This window comes from Poecilia formosa, unplaced genomic scaffold, assembly GCF_000485575.1.
Source record: "Poecilia formosa unplaced genomic scaffold, Poecilia_formosa-5.1.2 Scaffold104, whole genome shotgun sequence".
Lineage (NCBI taxonomy): Eukaryota > Metazoa > Chordata > Actinopteri > Cyprinodontiformes > Poeciliidae > Poecilia > Poecilia formosa.
Genome location: NW_006800043.1, coordinates 303,305 through 325,981, shown reverse-complemented (window position 1 = coordinate 325,981; position 22,677 = coordinate 303,305). Strand labels below are relative to the sequence as shown.

The 22,677-nt window shown below is 38.3% G+C and overlaps 2 protein-coding genes across 6 annotated transcripts; one reads left to right on the top strand and one right to left on the bottom strand.

Annotated features, from left to right (window-relative positions):
• Positions 1-1,846: 1,846 nt before the first annotated feature.
• On the top strand, positions 1,847-12,023 carry LOC103143006 (desmoglein-2-like). 4 transcript variants are annotated; one of them, XM_016674968.1, is made up of 15 exons: positions 1,847-2,115; positions 3,206-3,328; positions 4,497-4,652; positions 4,756-4,897; positions 4,986-5,149; positions 5,255-5,389; positions 5,519-5,704; positions 6,154-6,434; positions 7,207-7,349; positions 7,448-7,666; positions 8,018-8,248; positions 8,549-8,670; positions 8,770-8,961; positions 9,040-9,198; positions 10,603-12,023. In XM_016674968.1, the coding sequence occupies exons 1-15, from the start codon at positions 2,062-2,064 to the stop codon at positions 11,608-11,610; spliced, it is 3,315 nt and encodes a 1,104-aa protein (XP_016530454.1). In that variant the 5' UTR covers positions 1,847-2,061; the 3' UTR covers positions 11,611-12,023. The 4 variants fall into 4 exon arrangements, with proteins under 4 accessions (XP_016530454.1, XP_016530453.1, XP_016530455.1 ...); XM_016674967.1 differs by having other exon boundaries at positions 9,001-9,198; XM_016674969.1 differs by having other exon boundaries at positions 8,770-9,000; positions 9,079-9,198.
• A 3,549-nt stretch (positions 12,024-15,572) lies between these two features.
• LOC103143005 (tubulin beta-2A chain-like) lies at positions 15,573-21,961 on the bottom strand. Of its 2 annotated transcripts, XM_007559360.2 has the most exons (5): positions 21,752-21,961; positions 21,287-21,395; positions 20,993-21,001; positions 19,812-19,922; positions 15,573-16,962 (listed from the first exon to the last, which is right to left on the bottom strand). In XM_007559360.2, the coding sequence occupies exons 1-5, from the start codon at positions 21,806-21,808 to the stop codon at positions 15,890-15,892; spliced, it is 1,359 nt and encodes a 452-aa protein (XP_007559422.1). In that variant the 5' UTR covers positions 21,809-21,961; the 3' UTR covers positions 15,573-15,889. The 2 variants fall into 2 exon arrangements, with proteins under 2 accessions (XP_007559422.1, XP_007559423.1); XM_007559361.2 differs by lacking the exon at positions 20,993-21,001 and having other exon boundaries at positions 21,752-21,960.
• Between the last annotated feature and the right edge of the window lie 716 nt (positions 21,962-22,677).

Below are 22,677 nucleotides of genomic sequence, written 5' to 3'. Positions count from 1 at the left end.
TTTCCGGTCTAGGCATCCAGGAGCAAATATTTTCGTCAAAAATGAGAAGGCTGAAAGTATTCATAAATGATTGGACAATGAGCTCTACAGATGGTTTTTGGTATCAAGGGTTTTGAAACTGTGAATTTATGGAACAAGAAATGAGTAATATAGAATACCGCTTATCAATTTCTCTCCAAAGAAATGTTCTGTTCTTCCGAGGAAACATATTTTATTAGTCAGACGAGTTGCAAAATGAGAAGAAAATATTGGCAAGATTACAAGGTGACTAGGTTAAAAAAAATATGATTTGTACTTGAAATAATAATTTTGTCCTTCAAACTTTGCTTTCATGAAATAATCCTTCATTTGCAAACATAACAGCCTTGGAGACCTTTGGAATTCTAGCTGTCAGTTTGTTGAAATAATTTGAGGTAATTTCACCCTGGTGCTTCCTGAAACATCTTGCACAAATTAGTGGCTCTAATGTGCTTATCCTATTGCTCAGTTGTGTACTAGCACCTATCACATCTCCCACTCTGGTAAGAGCCAGTTTCCGCTGTTCTTTGAAGGGAGGAGTACACACTGTTGTATGAGATCTTTAGAATTTCTCTCATGTAATAGCTTTCATTTCTCAGGACAAAATTGACTGATGAGTTTCAGTAGAATGTTCTTTTTTATCAGCTATTTTTAGGCTATAGTGAAACATACAAATGTAAATAATAAAGACAATTTTAGTTAGGCATTTTCAGAAATGATGGCAATGAATGGTCATAAAAATGATCAAATCTCAGATCATTTTATTCGTACCCAGTGCTAAAATACATAATTCTTTTTATTTTGTTGTTGTTGAAAACTCTTACAAAATATGACTCTGGACTAAATCTAAATTACTCTAAATGACTCCTGTCTAATAGATAAGACTAGCCAGAGTTAAATATAGTTCCTAGGCAGTAATCCATAAGAATCCAGGAAATTATTTTAAATTGTCAAAGTGACTGTAAAACATGCAGCAAATTCATGCCTGGGTAGCACTACTCTATACTCAGAAAATTTAAATATAAAACAGGCATGCAAAGACAAAAGGTCAAAATGACCAGGAACTACTAAAAAATGAAATATGCCATATAAAAAAACTCATCCGTTCATCAGTCTATCTCCTATTCATTGTCCACACTGCTTATCCTTGCAAGGTTGCAGTTGTCAGAAGCAAAAAGCAAAAACAAAAACAAACAAAGAAAATATGGTTGAGTGTTCTAAATGTCAAAGTAGAAATGACAATAAATAAATAAATAAATGAATAGTGACCCAGTGACTAAATCAACTAAATTTTTTGACCTGGTGTTAAACAAGGGTGGTCATTTAACTTTGGGATTTTAGGTTTTATTTTACAACACTTTATTTTGAAGTCGCTTCTTTTTATTTCTTAAAATGGATTTTGTTATTTGTAGTCTTACAACGTAGAAATGAAAGCTCAAACCCCTTTTAAAGCTATGAGTAAAGTCTACTTACAGACATGAGCTAAATAAATCCTGACTAACTGAGAACAGCCAGGACATTTTAAAACGACTGAAAACCACATAAACTGTCATTTTATTTAGGGCTGACCGTTTTTACGGTGTTTAATACGGACTGATGTAGCAACATCACGGGATACTTGTCAGCTTTCTGTGGCGTTTTACCGGAGGTAGAATGAAATACCAAAGCAAATGCGGGGATGTTTCAAACATTAACTCTTTAGGTCCACATGGCTGGGTCTGACAAGTCTTGACTCATTTTGTTACCTCGCCTAAAATTGTTTCCTCCCCTCTTCCCCACCTCAATTTTTCCATTACTGTAGAAAAGAAAAGTGCTATTAAGCTTTACACAACATTCTGGTATCACTTCTTATCCAGAGTGTTCTAAAGAAGGAGAAGACACGCCCAGAGCTGATATACAGCTCATTCCTCTTGCACCGGGTCAAAGTCTACAGCAGCTAACAAAAGACTACACCGGATCTCAACTCCAGCGATCTCACTTCAAAACGAGGACCAAAAACAAACCAAAAAAAGAAAAGAAAAAAACTTCTTATTTTGCTAACAGATGGATTCCCTGCTCAGATGCAGCCTTTTCTTTCTGCTGATATACTTCCTCACTGTAAGTAACGGCATTTGTTCTGTTTTCTTTCCCTTCCCCAAATATGTCTTCGTAAAGTAATGGAGAGACGGGCTTTCAACAGGTGTGGCTCTACTTAATGCGAAGGGTAATGACAGCGGATTCGCTTCGGTAAAATCATTATAACGCGAAGTGACTGTGTTTACAAAGAATCTCACTTTCCCTTCGCTGTCTTTTTGGAAGGGGAACTAGTTTCTTTTTTGTTTTTTTTTTCTCATCCAGCCATAGCTCATACATATTGAATGTTGAAAACTTAGAGCTGCGCAAAGTTTAATTAGGTTCTGGTGTCATATTTCAGCAATAACATCAATAAGTAAATAAGCAAATAAATAAATAAGTAAATAAAAAAAAGAAAGAAGGGAAGGTAAATGAAGAAGTTCCTTTCTTTCTTAAAGAAAAAAAATGGATGAGTGGGGAATTTATCAAGCTACCGCTTTTTTTCTTATAGAAAAGTACGTTTAAATTTGGAGTTTAAATGTAACATTCTTATAGGAAGCCTTAGTTAAATAAACGGAAACAAACAAAAGATGGTTCTATATCTTGAAAAATAAAGTCCATTGTGTTTCTTGTCATTGTGCTATTTGAAAGTACGCAAAAATTAACAGTTTTGTTTCACTGTACAAAATACTGAAAACAAATTAAAATGTAATACCTACTTTTTATTGGGAACGTATTTGTGCAAAAAAAATGACAAGGCATTAAAATAACGTGAACGCCGTGGTTTCAACGCTCCTCTAATGCTACAATATTTTTTATGGTTTATATCTGGTGGAAGAGCCCACATTTGTTTTCACAATGTCTTTCACAATGTTGCTGGGTTACAGCAATCACCCAATCAGTGACTCATAACAGAATAATATGTGCTTGAGCTGGAATTTGATAGACGCTGAAATGGAATGGAATTGCAGCATTTTGCAGTACTATTTTTTTCCAGACCTGTATGTTTACAAATCGATGTAAAACAGCAGCAGTGGGATTTTCTATGACTTAGTAATTATTACATCTGGATCTCTTGTTTATATGCTGATTTTTTATTTTTATTTTTTATTTATTTTTTTTTGTTTTCCTGAAGCTTGTTCCTGTGACGGTGAAAGGACATGGTGAAGTACTGAGGAGGCAGAAAAGAGAATGGATCCTAGCTCCTAGAAACCTTACCGAGGGACAGGACTACACCACTTACGACCACATTGCTAAGGTGTGCACCTGTTTGTCCTCCCTTTTCAAAGTCTTGTTCAAAATGCTATCCCGTAAGCCACACTTCGAAATCAACACAGAACACACAAATACATACCTGAAAAACTGAGAATCTTCAGATGTGTTCAGTTGGAGACAATAAAAGATTCTCTTAAACCTTTATTTTTTGGGGGGGAAAATTTACATTGTTTGATGTAGGCTATATGGGCAATTGACCAGGGCAGCATCAGAAATGGGTGGGGCAGCCAGTTTGATACCCACGTAAAAGCAAACTGAACAAGTTTTCTACTACTTGTGTACGTGTAGTTTCATACTTGTTGTTGAGTGCTGGGAAATTACATTACCTATACACAAAACAAAACAGATACTTGTATTTTAATTGGTTGGAGTGTCAGAGAAGGAGGGACTTGCCCAGAGCACCATACCTACGAGAAACACATCTGCGCGCATATGTACATTTCAAGCTGACAAAGTTAGGCGTAGTGATTAATCACGATTAATCACAGTGCCAGAGGGTAATTAATCGGAAGTTTTTAATCTATTGACAGACCTATTATAAATATACAAGTTGAATTTGGCCTGTAGATCTTAAACTGTGTCTAAAATTCACAATTTTTCAGCTGTAACTTTGAGAGCCTCAGTAAAGATAATTTTAGTGTAATACTTCATGGTTCTTAAGCCCAGAAGAGACAACAAATTTAACAACAGTATCGTGTGAAAGGGTGGGGGTTTAATCGCTGCTCATATAGTATTTCATTAATATGAACATATTTTAATATAAGATTGTTTAAATAGATGAACTAGGCTAAAATAGGAGGTCTGTCCAAGTACCTCTTTGTCCTTCACTGTAAACTCACAACAACATGATATCTATAAACTAAAGGTGAGTAAACTGTTACTAATAGCTTCAGTTAAAAAAATTCAAGCTATCACTTTAATTGTTTTACAGGATTGCAAGATAATTTACTCCCCAAAAAATATTCTAAATTACAAATTGAGGTACCATGCCTTTTAAATTATATTAGAAGTACTTTATAATAATGTCTAAAAATAAAGGTGAAGGACATTCCAGTTACGAATGCTTAAAATGAGATATGCTGATTCCTGCTGTTTGAATAAGCTATGTTTCCATGTGGTTTTCATCTTTGTCTTATGCATCTGTGTTGCAGATTCGCTCAGACAAGGAGACACATCAGCAGATAACATACTTTTTAACTGGTCCTGGTGTAAATGAATACCCACAGGGCAGATTTTCTGTTGACCGGCGTACTGGCTTTGTTAGGGTCCACTCCATTCTGGACCGAGAGGAAATTGCACAGTATCGTGTAAGAGCAACTAAAAATTGTTTCGTTGTTGTTTTTGTAAATATAGTGAAAATGAATGAAATGTCAAAATACATTCTGCTTTTTTTTTCTTTTCTTTTTTTAGCTTCTTGGTGTGGCAAAATACCAAGATGGGACTCGTGCTGAGAACGACATTACTCTCGTTATTAATGTTGTGGACCGTAATGACTGCACTCCTGTCATAAAGATGGACCAAGTTGGACAAGTCAGCGAACACAGCAAACTCGGTATTAAAGATCTGCAAAACATCTTTGATCTGGGTTACAAAAAAATGCGTCAGCTGCAGTGTCATAACTATGTTGTTTATTTTGTTAGGTACTGTTGTCATGAAAGTGATAGCAACGGATGATGATGATCCGGCCACTAGCCATGCCAGGATCTTCTACAGAATAGATGAGAGCACTAATGCTGCCGGGATGTTCTCCATCAACTCCCGAACAGGAGAGGTCATCATTGCAAAGACCACTCTAGATAGAGAGGTGAGTCACCATGCAGTTTTCATTTGAGCTTTACAAGTAAGCACAGAGTCATGACTGAGTTAAAACTTAGTTTCATTATGTTCAATGTCTTTTTTTTTCTTCCAGACCAAAAGCATATATAAGTTGACCATCCTGGCTTCTGACATGGAAGGCAGAGCAGGAGGACACACAGGGACTGGTGAAATTGAGATTCAACTCACAGACATAAATGACAATATACCAACACTGGCACAAGAAACGGTACATTTGACGCAATCAGCATACAATTATTCTGTTAAACACTGTATTGATAATGTCCCAATCTGAATGTTCTCTTTTGTTTGTTTGTTTTTTTGTTTGTTTGTTTGTTTTTCTTTTTTTTTTTTTTAGTATGAAGGTCGAGTGGAGGAGAACACAATCGGTATTGAAGTTCTAAGGATACAAGCAGTTGACCTGGATCTGGTCCAAACAGACAACTGGTGTGCTTTGTATGAAATTGTTTCCGGAAATGAGGGAGGTTACTTTGAAATCACAACTGACAAAAAGACCAACGAGGGAGTCATCAAAATCATTAAGGTCTGTTTAAATAAAATAAAAACCTTTTAATGCACATCATATTAGGCTTGTGGCACAGTTAGCACTCTTAGTGACTAACTCTTAGTCACTTGTACTATTCTTTGCTAATACATTATTCAAAATTGACCTGGTACACACAAACATTTTTGAAAATGCTGCCACATTAACAATTTAGAAGTTCTGGAAGCCTATCTAAACATTTTTTGTATGAGTGTGCATGAGTGTCTTAGCCCAAACTGAGAATAATTCTTATTAGTTGACACCATCAACACAAGACAGCAAATTAAGAGTCTCTTCCGGTCTTGCAAATATCCAAAATTCCCCAAAATGGCTTTAACCTCTCTTTCTGACAGCATCTGGATAGCGGCCAGGAATCTTAAAGCACAACATTTTGTTGCTAAATATTGAAAGCTTGCATCTCTTGCTAATCATTTGCTTATTCTCAATAGGCTTTGGACTACGAGGAAATAAAGACGTTAAGTCTCGGAATCAGGGTCAAAAATGTTGCAGAGTACAACTTCGGCAGCAGCACGGTGGTTTCAGGCGCTTCATCATCCAAGTCGTATCCCATCAAAATCAATGTTGTCAATCAGAAAGAGGGGGCTCGATTCCAGCCCACTGTAAAAGTGGTGACCGTCTCTGAGGAAATAACTACCACGTCCCTGACCCAAGTTATAGCAACGTACGCTGCTATTGACAGTGACACGCTGAAGACTGCCACAAACGTGAGGTAATGTCTCTCACATAGCAGATGTTCCTGTTTTACTGTCTTTGCACTTTAAACCAACCTGCTTGTTCACGTAATAGCAACATGGACAAGGTTAATTATTTTTCAAACTACTTACACAAAGGTCTGACTTTGAAGTGCTGTATTTTTTGTTGTTTTTATTTCACATATGCTTATTAAACTGCAGCCATTCACTTATTCATTCTTTTATTCTAAGAAAATCCTAAACAGTCACTTGCTCTCCTGCCTTTTACTAATATTTCAGTGTTGTGAACAAATCTTGACATACAGAATTATTTAAAGTATTATATCACATCCCATTGTTTTTGTATATATTTGAGTGAAAAACACATAGAACTGTCTAGATCCCCATGTCCCTTCATTTAAAATGCTGGACATACAACATTTTTAAGACAACAATAATCTCTGTAGCATTTACCTTTCATGTGACAAAGAAGGTTATAAAATGTAGAACCTTTTATGAAGTAGGTTTTTAAGTTACTTCCTCTCAAATAACATTATAAGATCAATTGAATTTGACAGTATTGTACTAATATTACAAGATAATTCATAGTTATTGACTGTTGAGGTATTGGATCTGAATCCAAAAGCACATAATATGAGTATTATGTATTGGATTGATATAAATTTAATTTAGACCCATTTTGAGTTCATATAACTGAATGTTGGTCTTGTAAAATTTCTTGAAAATAATTGGAGCTTCATAAATAAACCAAAGCAATCTAAACTGAATTGTTTGCTCTTTTACTTGCAGGTATGCAAAGTTGTTTGATGCGGACAACTGGTTTTCCATTGATGAGAAAACTGCAGAAATCAGGTTGAATAAATATCCTGACCGAGAGTCAATCTATTTGGTCAATGGAACATACTATGCCAAAATTATTTGCATATCTGACGGTAAGTTGTTGAAGATATGGCATTGGTTAAATTCTTGCCTGAAATCAATGTTTTGCACAGAAAAAGCATGACTTATTTCTCCTTTAACTGTGTCTTAGACATCCCTGCAAAAACTGCAACAGGAACCATTGCCATTCAGGTGGAGGACCACAACGACCATTGTCCACAACTGACCTCAACAGCTCAAACCGCGTGCTATGGTGAAAATGCAATCTATGTCACGGCAAAGGACGAAGATATGTACCCCAATGGACAGCCATTTACATTTAATGTGATTGATGACAACAAAGGCGCATGGACTTTAGAGCCCTTTAATGGTATTTTTTTTCCTTGTTTGTTTTTGTTGAATAGTTTCCTTAGTTTTTACAGTATAACATAATTCCTTTTCAGGTTTGATTATCCCTTAGTAGTAATTTAGATTAAATAAAACTCAAAACTCAGTTTTCTTACAGCTAATGTCACCCAATGTATTTTTGTAAGATTACTAGTGAAATGTTGCAGTAACAGGAATAAAACAGGGGAAAAAAATAGTTATCTTTCAAATAAATGTACTTTGGTGCTGGAATTAAAATAGAGCCTTTTCGGTTTGTTTTGTTAAACTAAGACAGGAGAAAATAAGCTTCCCCATCGGGTTACAAATCTGACAATCAGGTGTCTTCTTTCTTTAGAAACCACGGTCATTCTTCGAAACCAGGGAAAGCTGTGGCCTGGCAACTACAAAGTGACCCTGAATATCAAGGACCAGCAAGGGAAGTCGTGCAATGATCTCCAGCAACTCGACATAACTGTGTGCACATGTGAGGGAAACACCAAGGCCTGCAATTTACGCAGCAAAAGCAATGTAAAATTTGGACCTGGCGGTATCTTGCTCTTGCTGCTGGGACTCTTGCTCCTTCTGTGTGAGTAAAGACTTTGGGATATTTACGCTTTTGGGAAATTCTGATAAGAATCTTTAAGTCACAACACAACTAACAGAACAAGTAGTTGCATGAACAGAAAGATTAAAACAAAAATAGGGTGGGTCTTAGGTGGCTTCTTAAGAGATGTGTGACTTATGCCTACATTGCACAACTATGACTCAATAAGTTGCTGTATTTTTGATTTCTTAAACCTGCTCATTGAAGAAAGGAAGTGCCTTAATCAAAATTGTTTACTAAGCACGATCACTGTTTAAACATTGTTGTCAATGTATTTTGTAGTGATTCCCCTTCTGCTGCTCTTCTGCCTGTGTGGAAATGCCGCAAGAGATTTTAAGGCTATTCCCTTCGAGGCGAACGAACATCTCATCTCATATCACACCGAGGGACAGGGGGAAGACAAGGTGCAAAAAGATTTCACCATCCAAAGGCAATGCGAGGATTTTTCGAATTGTAGAATGCATTGTCACTGACAGAGGGTTCTTTTGTTTTCTAATTCACAGGATGTTCCTCTTGTCCAAGTTCCATTGGATGTTGATGGCAGCACCATAAATACAAAGAACATCAACATGTCTGGGGGAGCTGCGTACCTTGACAATTTAGCTGGTGCTGGAATGGATGGAGGTGGAACCCTGACAGGAGAGGAGATGTGGATGGACAACAAATACAACTACTACCATGCAAACCGAGATCAGATGGGCTTCATGGGCGCAGGGACTATGACGGGCCAAGAGATGGGTTTCACGGGCGCAGGGACTATGACGGGCCAAGAGATGGGTTTCATGGGCGCAGGGACTATGACGGGCCGAGAGATGGGTTTCATGGGCGCAGGGACTATGACGGGCCGAGAGATGAGCTTCTCCAAGCAAAGATTGACAGCCTTTGATGGAATGGCCCTTCCAGAGCATTATCTGGGGCAATACTATTCAATTGTAAGTTTGTCAACTAGGGATTGGGACACAAGCCCATGATCTAGACCCAAGTCAAACTTAACTAGCACAAACATAGGTTTAAGACTTGACTTACCCTCAGACTTGACTTGAGCACGAGCTCTAGAGCTCAGGTTTCGTGAGCAATGTTTATTTAATGTAAATCATAAGTAAAGTAAAAGTAAGGTTTTAAGTGTATATAATTTCAATAATTTAAAAAAAAAAACATGCCAGTAAAAACAAAACAAAAAAAATGAATAAAAGTAGTTTCCAGGTTTGTCTTATTTTAAATAATCGCTAGCAATTAACTAGCATTTACAATAAGTAAAGACTTGGTGTAGAAAGAAAAAAAAAAAAACGTATCCAAGAACTGCTAAGGTAAACATCGCTGAGTCAGGTTTATACTCTGTGCTGAATATGAAAGCTTACAAAATCAGACACTCTTGAACAGGTCAGCGTAAAGCTCAGTCAGAGGGCAGACTACTTCAGCTTTATAGGAAGGGTGAATAAAATCATAAACACTTTACAGCTGCAGAAGTACTGAAGGTTATTACTCTAGGAAAAAGCCTTCAGTGTGCTGGCTCAGACAATTTCATCGTGTGAAGTGTTAGAAACACTGGAATAACGACATAACGTGAGTCGAAAGCTGTTAGCCTCTGATAAAATGTTCCTGAGGTGGATGTCAATATTATTAAATTATTATCCAGAGAGGGTTTAAAAGTTGAGTAATATTGTAGTAATGGTTCACAGCCGTCTATTTTTTTGGTGTGGCAACATCCTGTCTCATACAGATATCCCTCTTTGGATTATTTATAAAAAAAAGAAAAAAAAAAGACTGAACTTTACTCTTATACCTTATTTTTATTTAGCATCAATAAAAAACACGCGTCAGGTTAGAAGAACTTCTTATGTTTATTTAAAAATCCAATGTTTATTCTCATTTGTTACTTTATGCCTCACTCATTTTTTAACCATTCATTCCTTTCTTTGGAACTTGTTTACTGCTTAGATTAGACTAGAAATGCAAACATGTTTAAAGTAGTTTCCAATTAATCTACCTAAATCTCCAATTCAAAGTAAAGTAAAATATCCATTCTAATAATGTTCATTGAAGATACAACTGCAATTTTATTGAGGTAAACATTAAACCATATTCATTAAACCATTGATAAATGTTATAACTGTGGTTTTGGTTGTTCCAATTAATGTTTTGAAGAGCTGAGACTTGCCTTGGCTTTGTACGTCAGATTTGTACACCAGACTGGATTTCAGCCTGTTCCCTAAAGTCTAGATACATAATTGCATGTCAATCATATTTTTTCATCGCATTTTTTACTCAGAGAGCATTGTGAAACTGCATTTCACTCAGTCGTGTAATTGATCTAATTTGCTCTCATTTGTTTGCAGAAAACAAGACAAGCTCCACAGCAATATCTGGAGAAGGACAAGGAAGTGATCTATCAATACGAGGAAGACGACTCGCAGGGAGCTTCTGTGGGATGCTGCAGCCTCCTTGAAAATGATAATGATCTTGCCTTCCTTAATGACCTGGGGCCAAAATTCAAAACCCTGGCTGAAATCTGCAGTGGAAAGTCCCTGGAGAGCACTTCGGTGGATGTGGGACTTTCTAATCTCTCGAAGGAAACCGTGTTCACTGCTAGGCCATCCACCTCGACCCACACGCAGGTCCATACCCACACAGAGAAGATTAGAGACAGAGAGCCTGTCAATGTCAACACCCTCAGTACCTTCAACAAAGCATCTGGGTCTTCTACCCTCATCCAAGAGGAGCGGATTACTGAGCACGCCAAGGCTTCGGCAACGCTTCCTAAAGTCAAAGAGACAGTCGTCATCCCTAACCAAACACTTCTCATACAGCAGCCTGCTATGTACTACGCAGCAGCTGCCCCCATGTATGTAGTTGAGTCAAATCCCCAAATGGTGCTTGTGTCAGGGGGAACTCAGCAGGTGGTTGGTCAGGTGAGTCAACCTGGGCTCAGTCAAGGATTAATACAAGTTGGAGGCCTCCCAAGTTCTCAGGGTGTGGTGCTGGTTGAAGGGCAAGTGGGAGTGAATGGAGTGTCTGGGCAGATGGCACAGGGCTCCTCACTGGGAGTCGTCTCAACTACAAACACTCAGGTGTTTGTAGTTGAGAATGGATCTTCCGGTGGAAAGCACAGCACACAATACTTGCAGAGCTCTGCTCATGTACCACAGAGGTCTTCACAGGCAGGATTTGAGGTGGGAGGAAAAGGAGTTCAGGTGAAGTCATTTTCTGCAGGCTCACGTGGTTCTGCAGGATCTAAAGAAGACTTTACACTCGCAACCACACCCAGGCTCCAAGGAGGCCAGAGGGTTGTTGTTCAGCATAAAAAGGTCTCTGTGACTGAGAGAAATATCGAGTCAAACACATAAATTACTGCCTTGTTTTGCTTATCGGCTGAGGTCACACATGTATATGCTTGTTAAGAAATGCACTACAGCATAGAGAGATTTGGGTAAGACTTCAAACTCCTTGGCCTTTGGCTTTATTCAAATACTGACTGCATTTACACATGAAAACACGTATGTGTCAAGAGTTCCATGAATGCATTAACTGACTTCTTTGATGCATAATTTTCTTCACCCCCCCACTGAGTGAAAGTATGATATTATACATGCCATACAATAGCACTGAGAAGCCTATGTTTATTTTAGGTAAAGAACAAGTCAAGAAAAAAAAAAAACATTTTTAAAAAGGTTTACATTTATGACTTAATGTCTGTTATAACAGGCAGAGTTGCATCACTTCTTATTTTATCTGAAGGTGTAATTTTCCTGGAAAAAAATACATATTTTCTATATTATTACAATGGAATAAATGCAGCTTACCAAAAACATATATATATTTTTTATTAATAATCACTGTTTTATTGTCGCTCCTTTGTATCACATGTTGGTATTTTTGCAATTATTTGTACATGGAAACTGATAAGTGCCAAAGTGTTCATCGTGTCGTCCTGTTTTTTTTTTTTCCAAGGTGTTGTGCTTTTTAATTATCTCGCATTTTGTTAGGTTTCTTTTTCTTTTTTGTTTGTTTTGTTTTTGTTTTTTTTGTATGTAACCAAGTAATTTGGATTTCCTAGAATAATATAGAATTACATTGCAAAATAGTAACTTTTGCCATGGTGATACGGTTTCTTGCTGCTGTTGCTGCTTGTATTTTTGTCTTGTTTTGTCATATGCTGATGGAATAGCCTTGGAGCTAAACTGGCCTGAAAATGAAGATTTGTTTCTGTTATTTGCACCTGATGTCAGTATAAAATCCAACAATAAAACAATACGTGTTTAGTCTAGAACTACATTTTTACTTTATCTTAGATACGAATATGCGTTTGTGTATATTTAGCTTATCTTTCATCAGTTCTTATTTTAATTCTAAAGGTGTGAGTTAATTTGGGAATTTTACTAAATCGATGGGTATGGATCACATCTGACAGAATGTTACTTTTAAAAATCTTGTTTTTAATAAAAAACATTTTTGTCAATAAGGCTTGCTCTGTCTTTTTTTATAAATTAGATTTTGATGTACTGTGATCAAACTGCAACATTTAGAGGAGTCATGCAGTTCGAGAAGAATGCTTGTAATCTATTTTCCTAAACTTTTAATGAACATCTTCCAGAATTTATTTATTTTTTTCCAATTACATTTTTCAATTAAAATGAAAATAGGAAGCTTTAAAATATTTGCATCTCTTGTCAATTTTGGAAATACTTTTGTTGCTATGTGTGCTCAAAGAATTGACTTGCAATGTTTTTTGTGTGACAAATACAGTCAGACTCTAGGGAGAGGCTGGCTAAACCCTCCTCCATTAAGCAAAGCTCACATTTCACATTCATCCAAGCAGACAGTAGCATTCTTGTGTGGAACAACAGGTTGCCTTGTGAGACAGCTCATACAAAAAGGTTCTCAGAGTAGGTTTCACAAAAAGACGAGTTAGTGCCAGATGATCTAGGTGAAGCCTGAAAGAAAACTCTTTTACCTGTTATAAGCTTTGCATGTCCAGCTTTTGTATGTATTTTTTAATTAGTTAATTCAAAATTAAAGTCCAGTCAAACAACTGCTTTCTGGAGTCACACGGTTCTTAACGAACCTGTCTTGTCTGCATGTAATTAAATCTTACTTGTCTATAGAAATTCTGTTAAGGCCTCACAGGTTTGTTAGAGAGCATTAGTGAATAGACAGTATACTGAAAATCAAACACCAGTGCAGACAGGCCACAGCTAAAACTGTGTGGGAAATAAACACTGGAAAAGGTTACAAAATGATATCCAAAGCTTATTTGATTATTTAATGCATAATCTGGAAATGGTGCACGTTTGCGGTATTTTGCAAATAGAAGAAGGTGAACTACCTTTGTGTCTGAATATGCAGTTAGTGAGAAGAGGAAAGTTAGTAGAGGCTAACATGAAATGAATTACAGGTGCAAAGTACTGGCTTTTTATTTATTTGTAAAATTCTTTAACACAATTTAAATTTTTCTTCCTCTTTTAAATTATGCACTTTTTTTGTGTTGGTCCAGCATAGTAAAATCCAATAAAATACAATGAAGTTTGTAGCTTATTATGTCACAAAATGTAAAAAAAAAAAAAAAAGCTTAAGGATATGCATACATTTGAAAGACACTTTATCCAAAGTGAATGCAGTACTTCATTAGAGCAGATAAAAAGCTGTTTTGTTTTGAGATGAAAAAAGATTGTCTCAAATTAAAAAGCAAACTAAACAAGGACCTTCCAAGAAGCTGTTGTCTTTTTCTTTTTCAGAATTAGGCTTTACAGAGAGCCATATCATCAGAAAACTGGCTTCAGATTCCCTTGGTAGATGTACATACTTTGGTCTTTTCTGGCAGGCTGTATTTATTTAACACTAACAAGATCATTTCTATCAGTACTTCTTCACAGGGAAAAACCAAAACGAAAAGTTGCTTGGTTTGCTATGTGTGTGCTCAAAGAATTTGAGCACACATAGCCTATTGTAAATAAGCACTGCCTCACATCTATGTTTCTACCTTCCCATAAGTTATTTCCTCAGGCCATCATTCATCTTGAAGCACTTGGTTTCCGTCAGCAGTGAAATGAAAGAATATTCTTAGTTTCCCCACATATCTGTGGGTGTGACTTGGCGCACGAAAACAGTTCTCTGTTTTTCCGTTTCCTTATGCATGCTCTTGTTACTACATTCCCGACTGATCATATCCGTTTCATCTCTCATCACATTTAATTTTGCATGGATTATTTCCCTTTCTCCACAGTGTTACTCTCTAGATGTGTTGAGTAGACACAGTTAGAGATGGTTGTGTTCTTTCCTGCTTGCTCAAACGATTCAGTTTGATACCTTATTGCAAAGTAATGCAACACAACAGGATGTCACAAAAGCTGTCTTTGTTTGAGCTACAGACTTCTGGAGAGTTCCAACGACGCATGAATGTTTCAAGTGTTTCTCAGGAAGGTTGTAATAAATTACCTAGAGATGACAAGCTTATACACAATCTAAAAGGTGTGTATAGGTGTGACAAAAAAAGAGGTTCATCATTTCTCAGGAAATCAAATCAAATCAAAACCAGGGCAAGTAATGCTTGCCCTGGTTCTGGCAAGCATTACTTGTACAAACAAAAGACAAAAGTACAAATTTTACGTCAACTTCTTGTTATTTTTTATAATCTTACTTTCTACCATTGCATGTTGTTTAGGGTATGCTTAAATAGGTGGCAATATTCACATGGATGACAGGAAAACAAGTTTGTAAAGATAAGACAAATCATTACAATGCCTCCGTCTGTTTGACTTGTTTCCATTATTTATCCCAATAATGTATCCTAGTTACAGGTTATGGTAACACTTTATTTGAAGGGGGTTGAATAAGACTGTCATGACACTGTCATAAACATGACATAACACCTGTCCTGAACATGAATAAGCCTTCATGAATATTTATGACTGTTGTCATGAAGCATCATTCGGTAAATTATGACACTTTTAATACGAAGTTGACATTATTCAAAATGTCACTTGTTATGACAAGTTGACATTAATTAAGAAATCAAGAAAGTGTTACCCCGGTTTTCTCAGTAGCTTTGGTGCATTTCTTGAATCATTTCCACCATTTGCGAAACAGCAAGTGTATTTCTCAAAACAATGTGTGCAAACAGCAAAACACTGTGGACAAACCTACAAAATCCAGTTTCTTTCTCAAGATCCTTAGTTTAGGCTTCATGCCGCCAGTTGTCAGCTATAACAGCAACAAAATATGGGAAAAAATACTTTAAAAATGTGCTTCGATTTATTTGTTCAAACCTTTGCACACACATTTTATTCATAAAGAAAAAGAAAACATGACATGAAGTTTAATTTGAATCGTTTATTGTACACTGTAGACCATAGATGCTTGATGAAGCGTTTGTTACAAAACTGTGTTAAGCAAACGTCTGTGCTTGTTCTTACACTAGTAAAGCATTGTTATGGAAACAAAATACATCATCCCTTAGTTTTGTCAGGTCCTAACACCAATAATTAGCTTTGGCAATAGCAATGTTTTTCAGCAGCATTATTTAGAATAAGCATTTAGTTTTAATCTGCACTCTGCAACATTAAATTAAACATCTGTATCTTAAGGACACTACATGTGTTCTATAACAAGTTCAACGCCAGTGTCTCATCAGTGCCTCACATCTTCCTCATCTTCTATTTCGTCTTCCTCATATTCGCCCATTTCATCAGCGGTGGCATCCTGGTACTGCTGATACTCTGACACTAAGTCGTTCATGTTGCTCTCAGCCTCAGTGAACTCCATCTCATCCATTCCCTCTCCAGTGTACCAGTGAAGGAAGGCCTTGCGACGGAACATGGCAGTGAACTGCTCCGAGAGTCTCCTGAAGAGCTCTTGGATGGCAGTGCTGTTCCCGATAAAGGTGGCGGACATCTTGAGGCCACGAGGGGGAATGTCGCAAACGGCCGTCTTGACATTGTTGGGGATCCATTCCACAAAGTAGCTGCTGTTCTTGTTCTGGACGTTCAGCATCTGCTCATCCACTTCCTTCATAGACATCCGCCCGCGAAATATGGCTGCCACTGTTAGGTAGCGCCCGTGGCGGGGGTCGCACGCTGCCATCATGTTCTTGGCATCAAACATTTGCTGAGTGAGCTCTGGCACAGAAAGGGCACGGTACTGCTGGCTGCCACGGCTCGTGAGGGGTGCGAAGCCTGGCATGAAGAAATGCAAGCGAGGAAAGGGCACCATGTTGACTGCCAGCTTGCGGAGGTCGGCATTGAGTTGGCCAGGGAAGCGGAGGCAGGTGGTCACCCCACTCATGGTGGCGGACACCAGGTGGTTTAGGTCTCCATAGGTTGGTGTAGTCAGCTTCAAGGTGCGGAAACAAATGTCATACAGGGCCTCGTTGTCAATGCTGAACGTTTCATCTGTGTTTTCCACAAGCTGGTGGACAGAAAGGGTGGCGTTGTAAGGTTCCACCACGGTGTCAGACACTTTAGGGGAAGGCATGACGCTGAAGGTGTTCATAATCCGGTCAGGGTACTCCTCACGGATTTTGCTGATGAGCAGTGTGCCCATCCCTGAACCTGTGCCTCCACCCAAGGAGTGTGTAAGCTGAAAGCCCTGAAGGCAGTCACAGTTTTCAGACTCTTTTCTCACCACATCCAGAACCGAGTCCACTAGCTCAGCTCCCTCCGTGTAGTGACCTTTGGCCCAGTTATTTCCAGCTCCACTTTGACCTGCATGGTAGAAAAGGTTAAAGAGAGTTCTTGTTGAAATAAAATTTAACAACAAACTATTTTGAACATATGAGCATGATCCACAGACGGCTCTCTCCACACTGTTGCACTCAAATAGTTTTGCAGGCTCTTGATTTATTCCTTCTCTTAATAAAAGGTTTTCTGTGCAAACAGGGGAAATGGTTAAAGTCGACAGGAAGATTTATGGTGCTAAATACAATGTAGTCCAGTGGAAAAACCTGTCTGAGGCGGGAAAATACCTGTGGCTCAGGGGGAGGTTCACTTTCCAGTAAAACAATAATATTAACATACAGCCAATGCTCCAATGGAATGGTTTGTTAGATTGGCCCAGTCAAAACCCAGATGTTAAATCCAACTGACAATCTGCGGCAAGGTTTGAAAATCGCTGTCCACAAAAGCTGTAAAGTCAATCTGACTGAATAAAACAAATGTCATTCTCTGGATGATCAAATTACCAACACAAAAAGAAACTATTTTCAATCCATTTACACTGTGGATTATAGAGACACAGAATTAAACGCAAACTGCAAATGTCAACATTAGAATCCTAACACAGCTGATAAACACATTGCATAGAAAAGCAAATGCAGTTTGGATTTCACTGTGAACTGTGAAACACAAAGTGTTTTGGCTCTGTTGTTATGCAGCTCATTTATAGAATCGCTAATTTATAGAATCTTTCCTGCAATGTTGTGCTACTGGTTGCAGCAGAACTGCGGCTGTGTTCGAGACATCGGCACAATGGCTGCATTAGTTTCACTTGGTAGTACCACATTTTTACACCTCAAAATAAAATAAAGATCATGAACATACCACAAAACCTACAGTGGCTTATTTATCATTAAGCATCCGATTTTTGCTATTTAAAGTTGCAAAAATCAAATTACAATCTCTAAAGATAAGATGCATAAAAAAATACAGTACCTTAGTTTATAAAAGCTTATAATATTTAGACTTACAAATTTTGCTTTGACTTTATTTAATTGATTTAAACTGTGGAAGCAATACTGCCTTGCAACAAAAAGGTTCGAGGCTTGAATCTAGAGTTTTCTACATAGAGTTTGTATGTTCTCCACTTGTGCATGTGTGGGTTTTCTCCAGCTACTCTGGTTTCAAAAACATGTCAAAAAACATGACTGTTTGAATAATCGGTCTCTCTTAATTTGCCTTAGAAGTGTGTATTTGTGCCAGGTTGTTTTTTTCTGTGTATCTCTGTGTCACCCTTTGATGGATGGCTGACCTGACCAGGGTGTGCCCTGGCCCTAATCCAAAGAGGGCTTGAGAGATAGCACCTTCCCCCCACAATTGATGGATGGAAGTTTTAAACCTGTCAAAGGTGATTATACTGAAAAAGCTGTTTGCTTGTTTTTGGTTTATGGTTACTGCAAAAAAAACATTTTTTTTAATGTTTTGTTTCTTTGGCACATTTATCAAAGAGGATGGTATTCTTCTTAGTTTGCTTTTTCCCACTGAGATGTAGCCTCTTTATTAGGTACACATGTTCAATTGCATGTCAATAGGAATAGTAAATAAGCTAGTCCCATAGCGGCAAATGCATTTAGGCATCTAGACTTGGTGAACATGCCTTGCTGAAGTTCAGCCAAGGTATGGGAAATATCATCTCTGAATACATTTGTCATACTTTGAAGCAGATTGGCTACGGCAGCCGAGGACCACACCAACTTCCACTCCTATTAGCAAAGAGCATGAAACTGAGTCTATATTTCACACAGGCTTACCATGCGTGAGTGAGACAGTAACAGATTGGAAAAAAACAACAAAAAAAAACATTGCTTGGTCTAATAGGTCTTCAATCAGCTGTGACATTCAGATTGTAGGATCAGAATTTAGCATAAGCAACATAAAAAGGATATACAAACAAATCCTCCCTTGCAATAGTGGTTCAGGCTGGTGGGGGTGACGAAATGGTGTGGGAATTTGTTTCCTCTGGACACGTTGGACCATTGTCTAAATGCTACAGCCTACCCAAGCATTGCTTCTGATCATGTCTGTCTCTGTAAAGCAATTTACACATCTCCGCATGGTTACTTCTAGCACGATAATGCATCGTGTCACAAAGCTTATGCAATCAAAACTGATTTCCTGACAGAGAGTTCACAATGCTACGATGGCCTTCACAGTCACCAGATCACAATAAGTTGGACCACATTATGGGAATGTGGTGAAGCAAATCATGGCTGGGAAGCTGACAAATCTAGAGAAACGGCAATGAAGTTAAATTGAAGCAAAATTTTACAACTTTTTGAATCTACACTTGATATCCATCGAATCTACTGCTTGCAATGTGTGTCTAATAAAGTGGCCAGTGAGTGTCAAAAAGTGTCATTCTGATCATTTTCGGTAACTCAGGCATATTCCTGATCAAAGTGATTTAACTCTCCCCTAAACACACCAATCCCAGCAGTGTATTGATATTGTGACTAATAAAGTACTTAGTACATAAGCAGTTCTCCATCCATCCTTTGGTGACTGTTAGTAATGAATGTCTAGTTCCAAGGAAGGGGAAATGAAAAGCCCATCTGTGATTCATTGTTTCAGCTCCTGCAGCCTCATTTGTAACCAACACACTGCATCCTGTGTTCTGCTAAATCACCAGAAGAGATGTCTGAATCTGACAATGACCAATATTTTCCGCACCACAGAGAGAGGCTGCGGACATATTGTGCTTGTGGTGCGGTGACAATAACACACCTGTGCAGTGTTCTCTCGTGAAACTCGGCACAGATTTTACAGAATAAGGAAGCAGTTTTTGACGTGTTCTATTTCCAGTTTGCCCAGATTAAGATTTGAATTCAACATTGACTCACCAAAGACAAAGTTGTCAGGTCTGAAGAGCTGTCCAAATGGACCAGAGCGAACAGAATCCATGGTTCCAGGTTCCAGGTCCACCAAGATGGCACGTGGCACAAATTTGCTGCCTTTGAACACATGGGAGGTGAGAGAAGAAAGAGAAAAAAAAGGCTTTAGTAAGATTTTGCATGTTGGCAAAGTTTAAAATAACATAGGGTGATTTACCCCCCCTTAAAGATGTTTTGTCTTTTTTTTATCACACTGTTATTTCAGATCAGCTATGTTTGATATCAGACAAAGATGTCTGAGCAAGAACAATAATCTTATTTAGAAGTTATCTAAAGAAATGTTGCAATAATAGGTAAAACTGTTGTAACCACAGGTATGCTGCAACCAGTAACACAACATTGCAGAAAAGATTGGATCTAGCAGGGCAAGAGAAGAGAGCACATGCTCTGCGTATATACCTTTTACAGTGGAAGGGGTGTTTTGGGTGTGACACCACAGCAAACACATAAGCAATCTATAAGGGTGCAAATACACTTTTCACAAAACAATGCACATTTAATTAAAATCTATTAAACTGCTGAAGTGTCATTTGCTAAAACCACAAGCATACCAGAACTATTTTTGAAGTGTTTTTTTTTTTTTTTTTTTTTTTGTCTAGCCCCCTCTTGGTCTGGGGCCGTTTCTAGAGAGCAAAATACTGCAGCAAGCTGCACTGCTTACCAACTGAATTTTTGCAGAGTCCACCCAGAAAAAAATAAAATAAAATCAGCAATACCCTATGCATTCTTTCCTTCTTTTTATGCTCAATGCTCAAGTTCTAATGTTGTTTGACTAATCAAAAAGCCATGAGAATACTGTTATGCAGATGTTCAAATACAGTAGTCAGTGAGGCTACTGACAGCAGGCTACACTGGAACAAAAGGATCAGTAGTCATGCTAATAGGAAATGGAAAAGCAGAGTTGCTCAAGCTTCTCTCAGCCGTAGCAGATGAGACCACAGTTTGGAAAAGACATGCTGCTGACGAATGAAATCCCAAGCGCTGATGTTGTTCTGCTAGACAGACAGAAGCGTGCAACAAGCAGCAGATAACGTGTGACTGGGATGAAGTTCAACATGCCACAACAGATACTTGAGAAAATCTGAAACAAGCCAGAGTGTTGAGGTCAGCTATACAGACACTGCAGGCACCTGTTTTCCCTGCAGAGAGAAAAAGAAAGGATGGGTGGGGGAGAGGGAGGGACACAGAGAGACATTTTAGCAAGATCACTGTCCTATTTTTTTTTCCTGCACCCATGGCGCAACCTATTTTCCCCTGCAGCTAAACTTGTGATGTGGACATAATGTGTTGTGGCATTCAGATGAGATCTGTGCAGCGTCAGGCCATGCGGTGATGATGATGATGATGATGATGATGAGAAACAGATTGTTGTTGCTGTAAAGTATTCAGAAGCATTTCACTAACAACAAACGTCCCTCTGTTACCTGAGGCCTCATTGTAGTAGACGTTTATCCTCTCCAGCTGCAGGTCACTGTCACCTTGGTAACTGCCGGTAGCGTCGATGCCGTGCTCATCGCTAATCACCTCCCAAAACTAATGAAGACAAATACTTTTTTCCGTTAGGGATTTGGAGAGTAAACATACCGCGAAATGGACTATATAGCGTGTGCGTCAGGCCTTTTAGCGCTGCGCATCTGCAGGGCGGCAGATTGACATTCAGCTGGTCGGGGTACTTTGCTGCAGCCACCGAACCCCACCCTACAGGTCCAAATGTCATTAATAGTTGTCAATTTTAAGTATCTATAATTCCAAAATTCAATAGAGATTCTGTTTTAATTACTTGGCTACAAAACAAATGCGTCTATTTTGATAAGGCGAGACGCGTGGCGTTCTTGAACTTCTTATCAAAAAAAAAAAAAAAAAGTCCTAACAGTTGAAAAATGTAATACCTTCGCCCCAATCTGATTTCCACACTGTCCAGCCTGGATGTGAACGATTTCCCTCATGGTGAGCTGCGGATGCTGGGGTGGGGGGGCAGAGCTTTCTCGATTCAGGCTTCGTCCACTGTCCTGTCTGGCGTATTTCTCAAAATCACCCTTATTTCTATACTGTGCGTCGATCCGGCGAGATAGACGGACACGTTGCTGCTCGGATGACGTTAGGCGCGGCGCAGCATCTATCTTAGCCAATAGGAGTGCCCCGGCTTGATGCAGTGCACTAGGGGATGCTGCTGCATCATCCCTCCCTGACATCACCCTGTCCCGTGCATGGAAATTTTTTTTGCTTATTGCTCGATTTAGGCTGTCCTGTGCAAGCTCAGTTGGTTGCTAGTTCTCTGTCAGGCGGTGTGGGTGGGGAGGTGCGTTATCTAGCTGTTATCAATGTATGAGTCGCCTGTGATGCTGGTAAAAAAAAAAAAAAAAGTTAAGCTTGTTAAAAAAGGAAATGGCAATACCAAGACAAAGGATTTTCCATTAAGTGTCCACCAAGGATGTTAAATGGTGCATACTGGTACACACCGCTTCGTCGTGTGTATGGCACATCTTTACTGCAAAACTCCAAAACTGTAATCTTCCAACATAAATGTACAAGAAGCAATTAGTTTAAAATCTAATTTCTTGACGAAGAAATTAGATTTCATCTTAAATGGCATGTTGTTCAGGAAAGCTGAAGTTGTTACATGTGAATACACCGCTTCTTAAGAATGTCACCTTCAGCTTTTTACTGCAATTAATTCCAGCTATTGGTATCATGTACAGTTCTGGAAATAATTGAGAGATCACTGCAAAATGATCAGTTTCTCTTCTTTGACTCTTTGTAGGTGTATGTTTGAGCAAAATGAACATTGTTCTTTTATTCTATAAACTGCTAATAA

Excerpts from the sequence above, each read along its gene's own strand:
- LOC103143006 (XM_007559362.2), top strand. The coding sequence starts at position 2,062 with ATGGATTCCCTGCTCAGATGCAGCCTTTTCTTTCTGCTGATATACTTC. Across the intron at positions 3,329-4,496 it reads CTTACGACCACATTGCTAAG|ATTCGCTCAGACAAGGAGAC; the intron begins GTGTGCACCTGT and ends TCTGTGTTGCAG. Across the intron at positions 8,671-8,769 it reads AGGGACAGGGGGAAGACAAG|GATGTTCCTCTTGTCCAAGT; the intron begins GTGCAAAAAGAT and ends TCTAATTCACAG.
- LOC103143005 (XM_007559360.2), bottom strand. The coding sequence starts at position 21,808 with ATGAGGGAAATCGTTCACATCCAGGCTGGACAGTGTGGAAATCAGATT. Across the intron at positions 21,396-21,751 it reads GAAATCAGATTGGGGCGAAG|TTTTGGGAGGTGATTAGCGA; the intron begins GTATTACATTTT and ends TGTCTTCATTAG. Across the intron at positions 16,963-19,811 it reads ACCTGACAACTTTGTCTTTG|GTCAAAGTGGAGCTGGAAAT; the intron begins GTGAGTCAATGT and ends TCTACCATGCAG.